A 17,185-nucleotide genomic window follows, 5' to 3' on the forward strand; every position below is an offset into this window, starting at 1 on the left:
GCGCTCTCGCCGGCAGGTGCTGGTGTCACTGTTTTCTGTTGTAACACTTCTGATAGGTGTGTACTGATGTATCATGGTGACTGTAATTTGCATTTCCCTCGTGGCTGTGATGTTGAACATCTCTTCAGGTGGTTATTTGCCACCTCCGTGTCCTCTTTGGAGGTCTTTGGAGAAATTTCTGTTGATGTCTTTGCCCATTTTCTTATTGGATCTATTGATCTATATCGATCTATCTATCTATCGTCTATGTATTACTATCTATCTAACTGGAACTATCATCTGTCTATGTAATCTATCTATCATCTATCTGTCTAAGGGAATCAGTCTATCTATCTATCTATCTATCTATCTATGTATCTATCTTTCTATCATCTATCATATCAAGCTATCTATCTATCACATCTATCATCTATCTGTCATATCAATTTATCATATTTATCTTTCATCTATTACTTATCATATCCATCTGTCATATTTACCTATCACATCTGTCATCCATCTGTCATCTATCTATCATCATAATCATCATTATCATCCAACTTTTATTCTTAAGCTGTGAGAGTTCTTTATATATTATAGAATATATAATATTCTTTGGCAGGTGTGTGGTTTGCAAACATTTCCTCCCAGTGTGTAGCTTGTCTTTTAGTCCCTCTTAACAAATATTTTGCAGAGCAAATGCTTCTGATTCTGATGAAGTTGGGTTTGTGAACTGACTCTTTTATGCATTGTGCTTTTGGTGTCCAGTCCTAGAACTCTTTGTCTGGCCCTAGGTCCCAAGGATTTCTCTTAAGTTTTTTCCTAAAAGTTTGAAAGTTTATATATGTTTTTACATAGAACTGTGTGATCTATTTTGAGTTAATATTTGTATAATGTGTGAGTTTTAGATCAAGGTACATTTTTTTTTTTACCTGTGGGTGTCTATTGTCCATCAGTTGAAAATGCTATACGTCTTCCATTGCCATTTTCCCCAGTTTTATTGAGATATAATCAACATAATGTCGTATAAGTTTAAAGCATACAACATACATGGTATATGTATAGGTTGTGAGATGATGACCACAGTAAGTTTAGTTAACATCCTTCACCTACCATAGTTACAGGTTTCTTTTTTCTTGTGATGGGAATTTAAGACCTACTCTCATCAGCTTCCAAGTGTACAATATGGTTAACTACAGCCATCGTTCTGTGTATCACATCCCCAGAACTTACTTATTTTATAACTGGAAGCTTGTACTTTTTGACCACCCTGCTCCCTGTGCCCATTTTGCCTACCCCCCCCCCCACTCTGGCAACCACCCAGTCTGTTCTTTGCATCTCTGAGCTCAGTTTTTAAAGATTCCACATGTAAGTGAGACTCTACAGTGTTTCTGTTTCTCTGACTTACTTCACTTAGCATAATACCCCTTAGGTCCATCCATGTTGTCACAAATGGCAGGATTTCCTTCTTCTTATGGTGGGATAATGTTCCATCATATACGGGTACCATATTTTCTTTACGTATTCATCCATCGATGGACACTGAGGTTGTTTCCACGTCTTGGCTGTTGTAAATAATGCTGGATTGTATGGTAGTTCTGTAGACCTCCTCCACTGAACTGCTTTTCTGTGGTTGTCAAAAATCAGTTGTGTGTATTTGTGGGAGTCTATTTCTTGGGTCTGTGTTGTGTCCCATTGCTCTATGTGTTTATCCTTCCACACAGTCTTGGTTAACGTGGCTGTATAATAAATCTCGAAAGCAAGTAGAGTGATTCCTCCCACTTTGCTGTTCTTTTTCGGAAGGATTTTAGTTGTTATTGTTTCTTAGCTTTTCTATATAAGTTTTAGAATAATCTGCCCTGTAGCTACTAAAATCTTTACAGGGATTTTGATAGGATCTGTGTTAAGTGGAGAATTGACATCTTTACTGTATTGAGTCTCCCAGTCCATGAACATGGTATGTCTCCCCATTTATTTGGATCTTCTTTAAGTTCTTTAAACCAGTGTTTTGTGGTTCTCAGCATGCAAGTCCTGTACATGTTTTGATATGTTTACCCCTATCAATTCCATTTTTTGAGTGATTGCAAGTAAGATTGTAATTCTTTTTAAAGTTTATTTATTTTGAGAGAGAGCATGTGCATACAAGCAGGGGAGGGGGAGAGAGAGAGGAAGAGAGAGAAGCCCAAGCAGGCTCTGTGCTGTCAGCATGGAGCCTGATGTGGGGCTTGATCCTATGAACTGTGAGATCCTGACCTGAGCTGAAATCGCGAGTCTAATGCTTAACTGACTGAGCCACCCAGTCTCCCTGAGATTGTATTTTTTATATCAATGTCCACATGGTCATTCTTAGTATGTAGAAATACAACTGCTTTTTGTACGTTGATATTGTATCCTGCAACTATCTACTTTGCTTGTTCATCATTCTTTGCTTGTTCTACCAAGTTTTTCTGGAGAGAGGGTATTGTTTTGTTTGTTATTATTTTTGTTCTTTTGATGTTTTACTTTGGTATGGTTTTGCAGAGTCCTTCACATTTCTTATATGGACCATCAGGTTATCTGCAAATATTTGTAGTATTATTTCTTCTTTCCAATATGTATGCCTTTTATTTCCTTTTTACCTTGTTTCATGCACTGTACTTTCTAGTGCTATGTGTTGAATAAAAGTGGGAAAAGCAGACATCCTTGGCTTGCTCCTGGTAAAAGCGTTTAGGGTTTCACCATTAAGTGTGATATTTGCTGTAGGCTTTTTCTGGTGGTTCTTTATCAAGATGAGGAAGTTACCCTCTCTTCCTATTTTTCTGAGTGTTTGTTTCATCAGGAATTGATGTTGAATTTCGTCAAATTCTTTTTCTGAATAAATTGCGATGTGATTAAAACGTTTTTTAAATTTGAGTATAGATTATAATTGCAGTGTAACTACAGTGTGCAACAGCATATGTACAATGTTACGTTAATTTCTGGTATAGAACATAGTGATCTGACACGTGTATGGTTATGCTATGCTTGCCACAAGTGTAGATATGTGACTTTTATTCTATGTATGTTGATATGGTGTATAACATTGATTGATATTTCAATATTGGACTGGTTATGGTGTGTCTCCTGATGAAATTTGGGTCAGTTGTTGGTATGTATTGCTGACACGCTAATATTGTGTTAAGGGTTTTTACTTCCATGTTTTTTAGGGACATTAGTCTGTAGTTTTCTTTTAGTCTTGGTCCGGTTTTGGTGTGAGATAATATTAACTTTCTATAATGAATTGGGATGTGTTTCTTCAGTATAAGGTGATATCTCACTATGGTTTTAATTTGTATTTCCCTGATGATTAATGATGGGCATCTTTTTATGCACCTGTTGGCCATCTATGTGTCTTTTTGGAGAAATGTATAATCAAATTCTCTGCTCATTAAAAAAAATTTTTTTTAACATTTATTTATTTTTGAGACAGAGACAGACAGAGTGTGAGCATGGGAGGGGCAAAGGGAGAGAGGGAGACACAGAATACAAAGCCGGCTCTAGGCTCCGAGCTGTCAGCACAGAGTCCGATGCGGGGCTTGAACCCACAAACTGTGAGATCATGACCTGAGCCGAGGTCAGATGCTTAACCAGCTGAGCCACCCAGATGCCCCTAAAATTTCCATTTGATTCTCTTCTGCATCTTCTATTTCTTTGCTGGAGGTTTTTTGTTTTTGTTTTTGTTTTTTCATTTTTTCAAGCGTGTTTGTGGTTATTTGTTAAATTATTCTTACAATAGCTATTTTCAAATGTTGTTAGCTATTCTAACTATTCTGTTAATCTTGGTGCTGTTGTCTGTGGGTTGTTTTCATTCATTTGTTGAGAATGTTCTGGTTCTTGATCAGAACCTGGATGCTGGGGTATTATGTGTGAGAGTCTGGGTCTTTGTTTGGCCCTTGTGTTTTGGCTGGGTTTCCGCGATGTGGCTTGCCAGGGAGGGGCTGCCACCTTGATACTTCAGGAGGGGCTGCACGACGGGCCTCTGTTGGGATTCGTGAGCTCTCAGTCTGCCCCGACTCCAAGCAGCAGGGTGTGTGTGCTCCCAGCCAGAAGGGCCAGGTTCCTGGTACCCTTGTGTGGTTGGTGCCCCCCTCACAGCTGGCGGAGAGTGGAGGTGTGTGCAAGTTTTGGCGGTCTGCCTGGAGTAGGGTGATTGCTGTCTATGGTTTTCTTCCCGTGTGGCCACCCCCATCCTGGTCCTTTGGCCGGAGAGAGCTGGGTTTTGGGGAGCATGCTATGATGCCTGCTGGGGGCATTTCTGGGCCACCCCAGCTCCAGCGCTCAGTCTGGGGTACGTGGCAAATTGAGAGACCGAGGCCTTACCTCTGAGCTGCTTCTTGGTCCCCACGTCTGTGCCTCCTTCCCTATGCCTTTCAGAGTCTTCTGATGCCTTTCACGTGTGGTACCCGGGACTTCAGTGCACTAGCGGGGGTGGGAGTGGGGAGTCTGGAAAGTACTTGTGTGTCTCCTGGAAGCAGGGTCCTCACAACAGTTACGTACATATCGAATGTTTTTAAAGAAGCATACGCATATTTTAAGTCACATTTTGATAGCCGAGATAAGTGTACCAAAGTTTGTAGGAGGCTGGGATACTTTGTATGATCCGTATTCATAAATTTGTCCCTTTGATTTCTGGCCTCGTATTTTATTTTGCTGCTTAGAACGTATCAGTGTTGTCTGCTTCTGAAGCCGTGTTGTTGCTGCTTGGGGCTTTAGGGCTTCATTTGAGACTGGATGTGGATTTCAGGGAGGATCCGTATGATGTCAGGGAGTGACTTTGTCCGAGGTTTTGCTGTTTTTAACTGGGGATGGGTGCTTGAACTTGCCAGATGGCGTTCTGCTCCCTGTGGGAAAGGTTGTGCGCTCTCCCTCTTGGTTATGTGTGTCGGCTCATTAATCTCGCGGGGGAGCTGGGCTAATGCCTAGCCTTTGGTGGGAAATGCATTTCCTGTGACAATGGCTTATGCAAGCGAGAGCATTCCTGTCCCCTCATATGTAGATTGCAGGGAAGCCCCTTATGGCTAATGTGGCAGAGCTGACCCACACAGCCCTTACCACCCAGTCTCCTCTGGTAACTGGTCTGCCATGCTAATGCGGGGACCTCATCCTCATTAATCAAGATGGCAGGTAGAGATCCAGCCATCATGCCTATATCCCCAGCAACAGACAGGCTGTCTATAAGGAACATTCCAGAAGCTCTGACGTGGCCATTTGGACCCTATCTCACTGGCCACATCTGGCCACAGTGGGAGGCTGGATGATGTAGTGTGTATTTCAGGTCATCAGGCCTAGGTATCAGTAAGGGGCTAGACAGTTGTGCTAGGGGTGGAGAAGGGCTCTGGGGACAGTGGCCGGCTCTACCCTGGCATCTCTCCCAACACCCAGCACCTGGCACCACGTCTTTCCTGTCTCTGCCTTTCCGGGTCCTCCTTCCGTCCCGTTGTAGGTGCAGGTGAGGGACCTGAGCACACCCAGAGGTGTGGCAAGTGTGGTGGGGAGTGGGGCCCCGCGGCGCTGCAGCCCTTCTCAGAGCACCTGCCGCCCAGTCTCTGTGACAGGATGGGGTTTGGCTAGGGCCGAACCGACCATCCGAGGGGCAGAGCAGGGATGCCGGGCCACATTGCCGTCCTTTCCAGGGACCCTCCTGCAGGGCACTTGGGGGTAGTGCCCACTGAGTCCCTGGATGTGGCTTGGCCACCCAGGGGGCCCAGAGGTGTGGGGCCTGTGACGCCGGGCCTTCCCCGGAGAGAATGCGAGCTGCCCTGTGTTCTTGGTGCCTTCCGTGGGTGGCCTTCCGTGGTGTCTGGCTCCTTGTGTTTCCCCGCCTCGTGCCTCGGGGCATCTCCAGAAGCTTCCGGGTGTCCTCATGTTGCTGCTGCTGCTGCTGCCCCTGTGGTGGCCCAAGTGAGCCCCTGCCCGAGCTCCCCCACCTCCCACATGGCCTCACCCCAGCGGCCCCTCAGCTAAGGAAGGGGTCGGCGTCCACCCGGCCAGGCCTTGGGCACATACCCGCTCCCACAGCCCGGGCGGCGGCCTTTTTGTCCCTGGGGCTGTGCTCGCAGGCTCAGCCTGGACATTTCTGTGTCCCCTCCGAGGCCCATCTCCCCAGGTGACCAAATGTCGAGAGTGGCCACGGGCTGTGGCACTGTTGCGATGTCCCTCTTCTGCATCGGAGTCTGTCCAGTCAGCAGCTGCGTGGGTTGGCCTCGGGGTGGCGCCGGGCCTCGCTCAGGACACAGGGCTCGGGCACAGGCTCCAGGGCCAGGACCATGACAGGCCTTGTTGACACAGGCTTAGCTCCACGCGGGACCTCCCGGCGCCGGGTCTGGCCTTCCCCCTGGAAGTCTACATGGAGACACATTACCTGGGGGGACTTTGCAAGGGCCTGCAGTACCTTTTCCTGGACATGTGCCCTGCTCTGTGGAGTCTGGAGCGAGAGGGGTGATGAAGCCCTCCCAGCCCCAGAGGTCTGCTGGGCTCTGTGACTGCTGTCACTGCTGCTTCAATGGTCCTCCTGAGGTGGTCGCACGGGACTGTGGCTGCTGCAGTCAGGGACGTGGCCTCACACACTGTAGAGTGGAGGGGATCCAGGGCCTGGTTGGTGGGGGGGGGACCCGGCTGCCTGCTCTGGGCTGGGGGTGGTTCAGGTGCCCGAGGGCTTTGCCAGAGTTCCTGTTGATGGGACAGGCCACGGCCGAGGGGCTGGGGGGCTAGGGGGAGCTGGGCCGCAGGGACGGAACAGGAGGCAGGCTTCTTCTGCCCCCTCTCAGGCCGCGTTTGCCCTCGGAAGCAGGCTGTGCCACCTAACTCTGTGCGGGATTTAAACTCTGATCTGTCTGCTTTCCGAAGCAGGGTGGGAAGGGGGGTGAGGAGGACAGGGATGGGCCTCGGGTGTGGCGGCTGGTCGGGGGCCAGTGGGGAGAGGTCAGGCAGGGCGGGGAACACAGGCAGTCTGGATGAGGAAACTGAGGCCCTGGAGCAGCGGGCTCCTCTGGAAAAGCCTAGACGTTTGTTCCATTCTCTGTGGGGAAAGAAACATCGGAGCCCCGCAGGGAAGGGAGAAACCAGAAGGCAAGGCCAGGGCAATGGGCCACGCTGCTTATCTCTGAGAGGTGAGGGGACCATTTTGTCCTGGGAGACGGGCCCTCGCAGCCTGTCTCGAGGCCCCTCTCAGGGCCGTGTTGGGCGGTGGGGTGGGGAGTGAGGCCGGGCCGTCCTACTTGGAGGCAGTGGTGTCCCCCGCCCCCTTGACCCCTGCTCAGTGAAGCCAGGGCACATGGGCGTATGGGCACGAAGAACGGGTGGGGGGGGCCGGGGGGGGGGGCTGTGTTTTCTGGGGGCGATATTGGCGCTTTTCCAGCCCTCTGGGAGCAGTTACTTGTGCGATGACTGTCCAGGCCTGGGCATGACCCTCTGGGACTCAGGGGCCAGGCAAGGTCTGCAGCCCCCATGCAGGGCTCAGCAGAGACCTTGGTGCGGTGACGGGTCTCGCAGGAGGCCCCTGCTGTATCACGCGGGCCCGTCTCCCCTGTCCAGGAGCGGCTGCTCATGAGCCTTCTGCCCCGGAATGTTGCCATGGAGATGAAGGAGGACTTCCTGAAGCCCCCCGAGAGGATTTTCCACAAGATTTACATCCAGCGGCATGACAACGTGAGGTAGGGCTGGCACTGTCCTGGCAATGGTAGGCTTTGGGGCACTGAGTGAAAGTGGAGGAGGGGGGAGGAGGGGGAGGGGGGAGGGGGGAAGATGGAGGAGGGGGGAAGATGGAGGAGAGAGGAGGAGAAGGAGGAGGGGGGAGGAGAGGGGAGGGGGAAGAGGGAGGAGGGGGAGGGGAGGTGTAGGAGGAGGGGGAGGAGGGGAGAGAAGGGAGGGAGAGGAAGGAGGAGGGGGAAAGAGGGAGGGGGGGGGAAGAGGGAGGAGGGGGAGGGGGAGGAGGAGGGGAGGGTAGGGGGAAGAGGGAAGAGGGGGAGGGGGAGGAGGAGAAGGGAGGGGGAAGAGGGGGAGGGGGAGGAAGGGAGGGAGCAGGAGGGGGGAGGGGGAGGTATAGAAGAAAGGGGAGGGGAAGGAGGAGGAGGGGGGAGGGGGGAGAAGGGAGGGGGAGGTATAGGAGGAGGGGGAAGGGGGAGGAGGGAGAGGGGAAGGATGAAGTGGAGGGGGAGGTGTAGGGGGAGGAGGGGGAGGGGAAGTATGAGGTGTAGGGGGAGGAGGGGGAGGGGAAGTATGAGGTATAGGGGGATGGGAGGAGGGGGAGGATGAGAGGGATGGGAAGGATGAGGTGGAGGGGGAGGGGAAAGATGAGGGACAGGGGGAGGGGGGAGGAGGGAGGGAGGTGTAGGAGGAGGGGGAGGGGAAGGAGGAGGAGGGGGAGAGGGGAGAAGGGAGGGGGAGGTGTAGGAGGAAGGGGAAGGGGGAGGAGGGAGAGGGGAAGGATGAAGTGTAGGGGAGGGGGAGGGGGAGGAAGGGAGTGAGCAGGAGGGGGGAGGGGGAGGTATAGAAGAAAGGGGAGGGGAAGGAAGAAGAGGGGGAAGAGGGAGAAGGGAGGGGGAGGAGGGAGAGGGGAAGGATGAAGTGGAGGGGGAGGTGTAGGGGGAGGAGGGGGAGGGGAAGGATGAGATGTAAGGGGAGGAGGGGGAGGGGAAGGATGAGGTGTAGGGGGAGGAGGGGGAGGGGAAGGAAGGGGAGGGGAAGGATGAGGGAAGAAGGGGAGGGGGAGGAGAGAAGGAGGTGTAGGGGGAGGGGAAGGAGGAGGAGGGGGAGGGGGGATATGGGAGGGGGAGGTGTGGAGGAGGGGGAAGGGGGAGGAGAGAGAGGGGAAGGATGGAGTGTAGGGGGAGGGGGAGGAGGGGGAGGGCAAGGATGAGGTGGAGGGGGAGGGGGAGTGAGGGGGAGGATGAGGTGTAGGAAGAGGGGGAGGAGGAGAAGGTGGAGGAGGGGAGGGAGTGGAGGGGAGGCCCAGGTGAGCAGGTGACCGGTGTCACAGCTGCTCTGGCCCTCTTGCACACCCTCCACGTCCTGCGTGGCTAGAGATGGTCGGCACTCTGTCCTGAGCCCCCTTTGGGCAGTGGCGTTGGGGTGGGAGTTGGCCCACGTCGGGCTAACAGCTGAGCGTCATTCTCCTTGGTGCCAGGGTCTGGGGTGGCCTAGACCTCTGTTGCTCTTGTGGCAGCCCCAGGAGGTAGAGAGTGTTCCCATTTTACAGGTGAGGACAATGAGCCCTCAGGCGAACCAGCTTGCCCCTCGTGGTTTGCTTCCTTGTTTTAAAAGACACGATTAAAAAGAATTTTATCCTGTTAAATCGTGTGATCCTTTTAGGTACTTGGACTGGCTGAGCGTTGCGCTTCACCTAAGCGCCACTCAGGCAGGCGGTGGTGGTTGCAACACTGACGTTCTCTCCCTTCTCGGTGTTCTTCTGGGTCTTCTGGGTGTTGGTGTCGGGTCTCCCTGCCCCTGGGCCCCTGCAGACACAGAAGGATAAAGCCCCTTGTGTTTGTTTGAGTGCTGTGGACTGGGACCCCTCAGGCAGGTGCTAGCCCACCTGGAATGAGCCAAGGCCTGCGGCTGCCCTCCCGTCCCCACCGGGCCCCCAAGCCATCCCTGTGTGCCAGCCAGGCTGCCAGCACCACACGCTGACTCCCACTGCGGGGTCTCTCAGGAGGGACCAGTCGTGTTCTCTGCGGAGGATGCAGCGCCCAGTGTGTGGGGCCAGCATTCCGGCCCAGGCAGCCAGGACACGGTCACCCCCACTTGTAGGGGAAGAAATTTGAGGTTCAGCAAAGTGAAGCCAGTGAGTGGTGGGGCCGGGGCCAGGCCTGGGTTGGGTGCTGCTGACGTTCCCGTTTGCCCACTGCCTCTCCTTGGTGGGAAACGACGGGGGGCACGTGGCCCCAGCCTTCTGCTGGCACCAGGCCACCAGAGCAGTCCCAGGGTGGGGCGGGGGGTGCCCGGGGGAGGGGTGTGGAGCAGGTGCACACAGCAGGAAGGCGGCAGGTGTCAGGGACGCCCTGGGGCAGCAGGTGGGGGCCAGCAGGGAGCAGGGAGCCCACATACCTTCCCCTCCTTCTTTTCTGACCTGGGAGAGCAAAGCCAAATGTGGAAAATCACCATTTCCCTTTGAGGCTGAAAAATCTCTACCCTGGTGGGTGCCTCATTCCCGACGGCTGTAGGTGTGACAGTCCTGAGACAGGAGAGGAAGCTGAGGGCCCGGCCCTGGCTCCGCCCCGGCGCCCCTAGCCACCCTCCGTCAGCATCAGAGTCCACAGCCTGGATGTGAACCTGGCTCTGTCCTCCTCGCCACCCTTGTGACAGTCCCTCACTGATTCCCCGTCACTCTGGGATTAAGATCCCCAGTCAGCACACGACTCACAACTAATCGACTGATGCCATCAGTGATGGGGGGAAGGACATCTGAACGTCCTCTCTTCCGTAGAAGCGATGACAGTGCTGACAGAAACTGTCAGAGCCCACGTTGTCAGCACACTGGAAATCAAGCAAACTCTTAAAAGAGTCCAGGAATGTATATTGAAGAAAAACAGCTCAATCTGGGTAAGAAGAGTAAAGCTATGCGGAATCTCTTGTGTCTGTTCTGCTGTCTTCAGCGCCGTGATGGCTTTGAGAGGCAGCACCTGCAGCCACATCCTGACACCTGACTGCTGACAGCCACCAGAGGGGACAGAATGGGGTTGGGGCCTTGAAAACCCTCAGAGGGCTGTCATTACGTGACCGTTTGGGAATTCCCTGCAAAACCTTTTTCACAGGCTTATCTCTATGTGACCTGACTCAGCGCTCAGTGTGAGCAGCTTTTGCCCTGAGACATTTGTTAACCACAATCAGTGGTAACTGTTTAACCTCACAGCCGCCCGAGGCAGTGAGAATGGCAGAGGCAGGAGCAGGGCGCTAAAAAACTGGGGAAGGAGAGGTCTGCCGGGTGCTTTGAAAGGCTGTGGGAATGCTTCTGGGAGCCAGAGGACCACACACGAGGGTAGTAGGGCCGTGTGCGCACTCAGGAAAGACCGTGAGGTGTCCGGTCTGTCATCGCTGGCTGACCTTGAGGCCGGGTGCGAGCAGGAAGAGCAGAACAAGACAGAGTTGGCCGAGTGCCCACCCTCCAACACCAAGAGACTCACTGTTTCCGGGCACGTGAGGAAACCCGTCCAGTTGCTGGCCGACCGCCACGCTAACCGTGCAGACTTTAATGGCCCCACACGAGAAAGAAAACAGACTTTACAGAATTTGTTCAGAAAAGTCATCAAACAACGACATAAACGGCAACAGTAACAACCCCAGTCCTGAGGTGGGAAGGGGTTCTGATTTTCGGAGTGGTCACACCGTATTAATCCACTTTTCGATAAAAATACATGTGACGTGCAAGAAAACACAAAGCCGTGTCTCACATGGGAATGCAAAAAGCCGTCCAGAGAAGCCGTCCTGAGGGAGCCCAGATGAAACTTTAACCACCTATCTTAAATATGTGCAAAGAACAAACTGTGTCTGAATAAGAGTGAGCGTGAGAATAACTTCTCATCAAGTGGAGAATACCAATACAAAGGTAGACATTATGGAAAAAACATTAGAAATTCCACATTTGAAAAATAAAACACGAAGTTCACTAGGGAGGCTCAATGTTGAGCAGATTTGAGCAGGCTGAAGAAAGAATTGGTGAATTTGAAGAAAGACAATTGAAAATATCTTGCCCGATGAACGGAATGACAAAAGGGTGAAGGGGAAGGAACAGAGGCTCAGAGACCTGAGGTACCCTGGACAGCACAGCAACACACATGCAATGAGTCCCAGAGGAGAGGAAAGAGAGAAAGAAGCAGAAAGAATATTTGAAAAACATATGGCTCACAATGTCTCGAAGCTCAGGTAGGACACACGCAGAGAGAGCCATCCCTGGACACATCGTAGGCAAATCGTAAGAGCCAGAGACGAGGGGCAAAGAGCGGGGGGAAGATCGATGAGTGATTTCTCACCAGGATCATTAGAGGTGGGCAGGCCAGGGTGGCACGTTCAAGGGCCGAACGAATGGACGAGAACTGTGTCCAGCAAAACTCACAGCGACGGCCCATCTGTGTTGCCGGTCACTTCATGATGGTCCAGTGTCCAGGAAGGAGGCTGTGCGGGCGGGTGGGCACGGATGGGACCCAGTTCTGCAGTAAACGGACGCCCACACGCTGAGGCTCCGACCCGGCAAGATGAGTCCTTGCCCTGATGCAGACCCAGCGGGCCCCTCCGTGAGGTGCAGGGATCCAGGTGGTCCAACAACGCTGATGTCCTGTCACCATGTCAGCCGGCGGGAGGGCCACACTTCTTACCAGCATGTTCCTCTGCTCACCAGCCGCTGGCCACAGTCTGTCACGGGCCACCCTGGGCTGGGCGCAGGCATGGTGGCCGTGGAACTGGGGGGTGAGCAGGAGCTGGTGGCCTGGCGTTCAGGCCCCGTATGGCTGTTAGGGCGTCCCCCGCCCTCCCCAGCCCCCATGCTGCTGCCCATCAAGCGGGAACGTGGGACCCTCCCCTCCAGCCCGCCCTGAGGCTAAGCAGGGAGGTGGGTTCTGGGGTGCATGGAGGGGTCGCCGTCTGCTGGGGAAGCTGGGCCCCGCATGGCCACGGAGGGGGCAGCCTGGGCCTTCTCCTTGCAGCATCCTCTTTGCGGACATTGTGGGCTTCACGGGCCTGGCGTCGCAGTGCACGGCACAGGAGCTGGTCAAGCTCCTCAACGAGCTGTTCGGCAAGTTTGATGAACTGGCCACGGTAAGCGCACTCCCCGCCCCCCACCGTTTGACGAACTGGCTGCGGTAAGTGTCACCCTGGCCCAGGCAGGGCCTACGCCCCAGCTGTGACATCACTGTCCCTTTGTATGGGCACCCCAACCTAGGGCGCACCTGGTGGGGGGGGGCCTGGGCCTGTTCTGGGGGTGTCACACATTCCAAACGTCTCCTCGGATCGTAAGACTTGCTTTCTTATTTTTGTTCATTAAATTTACTCCTCAGCATTTTATTGTTTTTGATGCAGTTGTATGTGCAATTGTTTTCTCAATGTCTCCAGGAGTTCGTTGTTAGTGCAACAGCAGGTTTGTGTGTTAAATTTGCCTCCGGAAACTCTACTGAAGTCATCTGTTGGCTCTGGCAGGTTCCTGGTGGCGTCTTTAGGGTAGATATTAAGTCATTTGCAGAGAGAGAGAGTTTTACTTCTTTTCTGAGTTGGACGCCTTGGGTTCCCTTTTTGTGCCCGACTGTCCCGTCTGGAACTTCACAGCCTGTTGAGGGGACACGGCAGGACTGGGTCTCCTTGTCTGGTTCCTGATCCTGGAGGGAAAACTCTCCTGGCTTCCCTGCAGGGACGAGGTGTGCTGTAGGCGGGTCCCACGTGGCCTTCCCTCTGTACCCCCTGTGCTGAGAGAGTTTATCCTGAAAGGGACAGTGAATTTTGTCAGATGCTTTTTCTGCTGAGATGATCCTGTGGCTTTGGTCTTTTTTCTTGCTCATGTGATGTGTCATGCTGATTGATCTGCGAATATCAATCCGCCTGCCTTGTCTCCCTGGGAATAAATCCCACTTGGTCGTACTGAATGATCCTCTCTCTTAACATACTGTGGGAAGAGGTTTGCTATACTTTTTGGGGACTTTTGTGTTCCGTTCACTGGGGATACTGGCCAGCGTTGTCTTTTCTTGTTTCAAAAACTCTTGTTTTCGGTTTTAGGGTAATGCTGGTTCTGTAGAGTGAATTTGGAAGCTTTCTTTTCTCTTCTGTTTTGGGGAAGAATTTGGGAAGGATTGGTGTTCTGTAATGTTTGGTAGAGTTCACCAGTGACGCCATCGGTCCTGGGCTTTTGTGTGTTGCAGGGTTCTTGGTCACAGGTTCAGCCTCCTTCCTGGAAAGAAGTCTGGTCAGATTTTCTGTTTCTTTGTGATTCAGGCTTGGTAGGTTGTGTGTTTCCAGGGGTTTATCCATTTCTTCTAGGTTGTCCGTCTTGCTGGTGTGTGAGAGACGGGCCTCTTTATTCGCTACGTGGCTCTTTCACCGGGACATGCACCTGTGTTTGGGACGCTGGCTAAATACTTCTTTCACGGGAAGGGTACACCCTGTAGACAGCGTGTACTGTACCCGTCAGAGCTGCATGGCTGGTGGGCCGTGCGACACGTGGTGGGGTGTGTACGCGCATGTGAGCGTGTATGTATACGTGAGTGCGTTGCGTGCAGGCCTGTGTGCATGCACGTGTATGTAGCTCATACGTACATGTGTGCACACACGCGTTAATGTGTGTGTGTGAAGGTGTGCGTGTGTGAGTGTGCACACATGTGCTAAAATCTTGTTTAGATGTCTTCCCATTAGGTTTCTGAAGGACACTGTTTGGTGGCTTTCTTGTCTTCCCTTGTCTTCATGTGGGATCTCGTCTCGCTGGTGTCCTGGGGGTGTTTGGTCACGTCCCCTCCTGTTCGACTTTTTGGAAGAGCTTCTGTAGAATTGCTATTGTTATTTTTTCTCAAGTGTGTGACAGAATTTGCTAGTGAACCCATTTGGGCGTGGAGTTGTCCTTGGGCAAGTTTTCATTTAAAAATGCGATTTTTACAAAGTAAGGCTGGTCAGGTTGCTTTCTGTGTCTTAGTCTTTTTTAAAAAAAAATTTTTTTTAACGTTTTTTAAAATTTATTTTTGGGACAGAGAGAGACAGAGCATGAACGGGGGAGGGGCAGAGAGAGAGGGAGACACAGAATTGGAAGCAGGCTCCAGGCTCTGAGCCATCAGCCCAGAGCCCGATGCGGGGCTCGAACTCATGGACGGTGAGATCGTGACCTGAGCTGAAGTCGGACGCCCAACCGAGTGAGCCACCCAGGCGCCCTGTGTCTTAGTCTTTTAAGGAATGTGTCCACTCGAGCTCAGTTATTTAGATGAGTGGAATAAAGGTGCTCACAGAACTTCCTCGTCCTTTTGATGTTTGTAGAATCGGTAATGACACATCTCTTCCTTTTCTGACTGTCGTGATTGGTGTCTTCCCTTTTCCCCTCATCATTCTGGCTGTGGGTTTATCAGTGGTAGTGGTTTTCTTGACGAACTGGCTTTTGGTTTCAATGATCTCTCTGTTTTTCTGTTACGGGTTTCCTCTCTGATGTTTCTTATTGTGTTTCTTCTGCTTCCCTTGGTTCTCTTCTGCTCTTGTTTTTGTAGCCTCGTGGGGTGGAAGCTGAGACCACCGATCGGGATCTTTCTCCCCTTCCAGCGTGAACATTTGGTGCCGCGAACTGCCCGGGTGTGCTGCCGAGGCGGCTTCCCCGAGTTACTGAAACGTTGTGTTCTTGTTTTCACTCAGCTCAAAATACTTTTCTGGTTTTCCTTTTAATCTTCGTTAGACCTGTGGCTTACTTAGAGGTATGTTTTTTTGCGGGATTTTCCAAAGGCCTTTCTATTCTTGACTTCCAAATTAATTCTCCAGTGGTCAGAGAACAGTACTTTTCAGGGAATTGGAGTCGTCTTACACGTGTGGTTCAGGACGTGGTCTCCTCCAGTGACTGAGCAGCGAGGTGCACCCGCTCCTGCACGATCTTGTGTTTTGGAGAGTTGTGTGCGCGTGGCCGGGGCTGGCAGGTGGTCACCTCACCACCTTACTCTGCGTCTCTGCTCACGTCCTGGCTGCTCATTTCCTCCATCACCGAGCGGGGGCATCGGGCTCCCTGACGTAGTTATGGATTCGTCTGCTTCCCTTCAGTCCTGCCCATTCTGCATCCTATGCTCTCGAGCTCTGCTATTCGATTTGTAAACATTTAGGGATCTTGGGTCCTCTTGAGGAATTAACTCTATTTTCGTTAAGAAATGACCTCTTTAGGGGCGCCTGAGTGGCTCAGTTGGTTAAGCAACTTCTGCTCAGGTCATGATCTCGATCGAGTTCGTGATTTTGAGCCCCACATCTGGTTCTGTGCTGACAGCTTGGAGTCTGGAGCCTGCTTCAGACTCTGTGTCTCCCTCTGTCTCTGCCCCTTCTCTGCTCATGCTCTGTTTTTTTTTCTCAGAAATACACAAACGTTAAAAAAAAATAAAGACATGACCTGTTTACCTGGAAATCTGAGCTTGTCCTATGTTAACGTAACTGTTCCAGCTTTCCTTCGATTATCATCAGGAGGCATGGCTTTTTCCCTCCCTTTTTTTTTCCAGCCTGTTTGCACCTTAAGTTACATCGAATCTGATGGTCGGCGGTCGCTGGCTGTGCTGTCGGTGTGGCAGGTTGAGTCTGTCCCAGTTTTGGTTCATTCCATCTGTTTTTTGTTGGTTTCCCCTTTTCTGCCCTTTTGTGGGTTTGCTGAGTGTCTTGTGTGACCCTGCCTGAGTGTCTTTGTGGGCTCTTGGATCATAACGGTTCACCATGTCGCTGGGCCTGCGTTGGGGTCTGTGGCTGATTCCTGTAGCTCAGCCCTGCATTGTTACCCTGTTTGTTCCCACAGACTGTTCTCTTTTGCAGAAATGGGTCACAAGCAGGGGTGTGTATCTCTTTACGTGGTTCTGTTTCTGTGGCTCTGGGCCATGTGGGTATGCCCACGTGGCCATGCTTTCCTCCTACCACAGGACTTCCTCCCGTGCTTCCTGCATGGTGGGCCGGCAACCCGTCTTCTCTGTCTCTTATTTCTGAGATAAGTCTTCATCTGGCCTTGACTTTTTAGAATTTCTTTTCACCGTCTGCAGAACGGTGGGCCAGCAGGTGCTTGCTCGGTTGTGTGTTTTCAGCGGGAACCTGCCCACTGCACCCGGCTCCTCTGTCCGAACACGTGAAAGACGTCTTTTTTCTCTGCTCGTAAGACATTCTCTTGGCGGCTGGTTGGAAGCAGTTCGATCTTGACGTGACTCCGTGTGGTTTTCTTCATGGCTGTTGGGCTTGTGGTTTATCGAGCCTCCTGCATCGGTAGGTTTACAGTTTCGTCGTTTCGGGGAGAAAGCCGTCAGACACTCTTTATGCTTCTCCCCCTTCCTTCGGGGACCCTGGTTTGCCCGCATCTGGATCTTGACGTGATCTGGATCTTTCTTGACAGAAAGGCACCCAGCAGAGTGGACAGAGATGTGTGGGGCTAGGGTGGGGATGCTCGGGGCCGGGGCAGGGGTGCACGGGGCCTCGTGCTGGGGATTGTGAGGGAAGACAGGACGGCGCCTAGGGTGCGACCCCGGCCATAGGCAGCAGCACACCAGAAAGGCTCTCAGCACCGTCTGTC

General features: G+C 52.2%; 1 protein-coding gene across 1 annotated transcript in view; it reads left to right on the forward strand.

The window, feature by feature from the left end:
* Nucleotides 1-17,185, forward strand: part of ADCY1 (adenylate cyclase 1) — a 112,060-nt gene that overhangs the window by 25,904 nt on the left and 68,971 nt on the right. Inside the window, exons 3-4 of the mRNA XM_047850384.1 lie at nt 7,531-7,649; nt 12,633-12,744. Of these exons, the coding sequence (XP_047706340.1) occupies nt 7,531-7,649; nt 12,633-12,744 (231 nt within the window). The remainder of the gene's footprint in view (nt 1-7,530; nt 7,650-12,632; nt 12,745-17,185) is intronic.

The sequence above is a fragment of the Prionailurus viverrinus genome, chromosome A2, assembly GCF_022837055.1.
Source record: "Prionailurus viverrinus isolate Anna chromosome A2, UM_Priviv_1.0, whole genome shotgun sequence".
NCBI classification, from domain to species: Eukaryota; Metazoa; Chordata; class Mammalia; order Carnivora; family Felidae; genus Prionailurus; species Prionailurus viverrinus.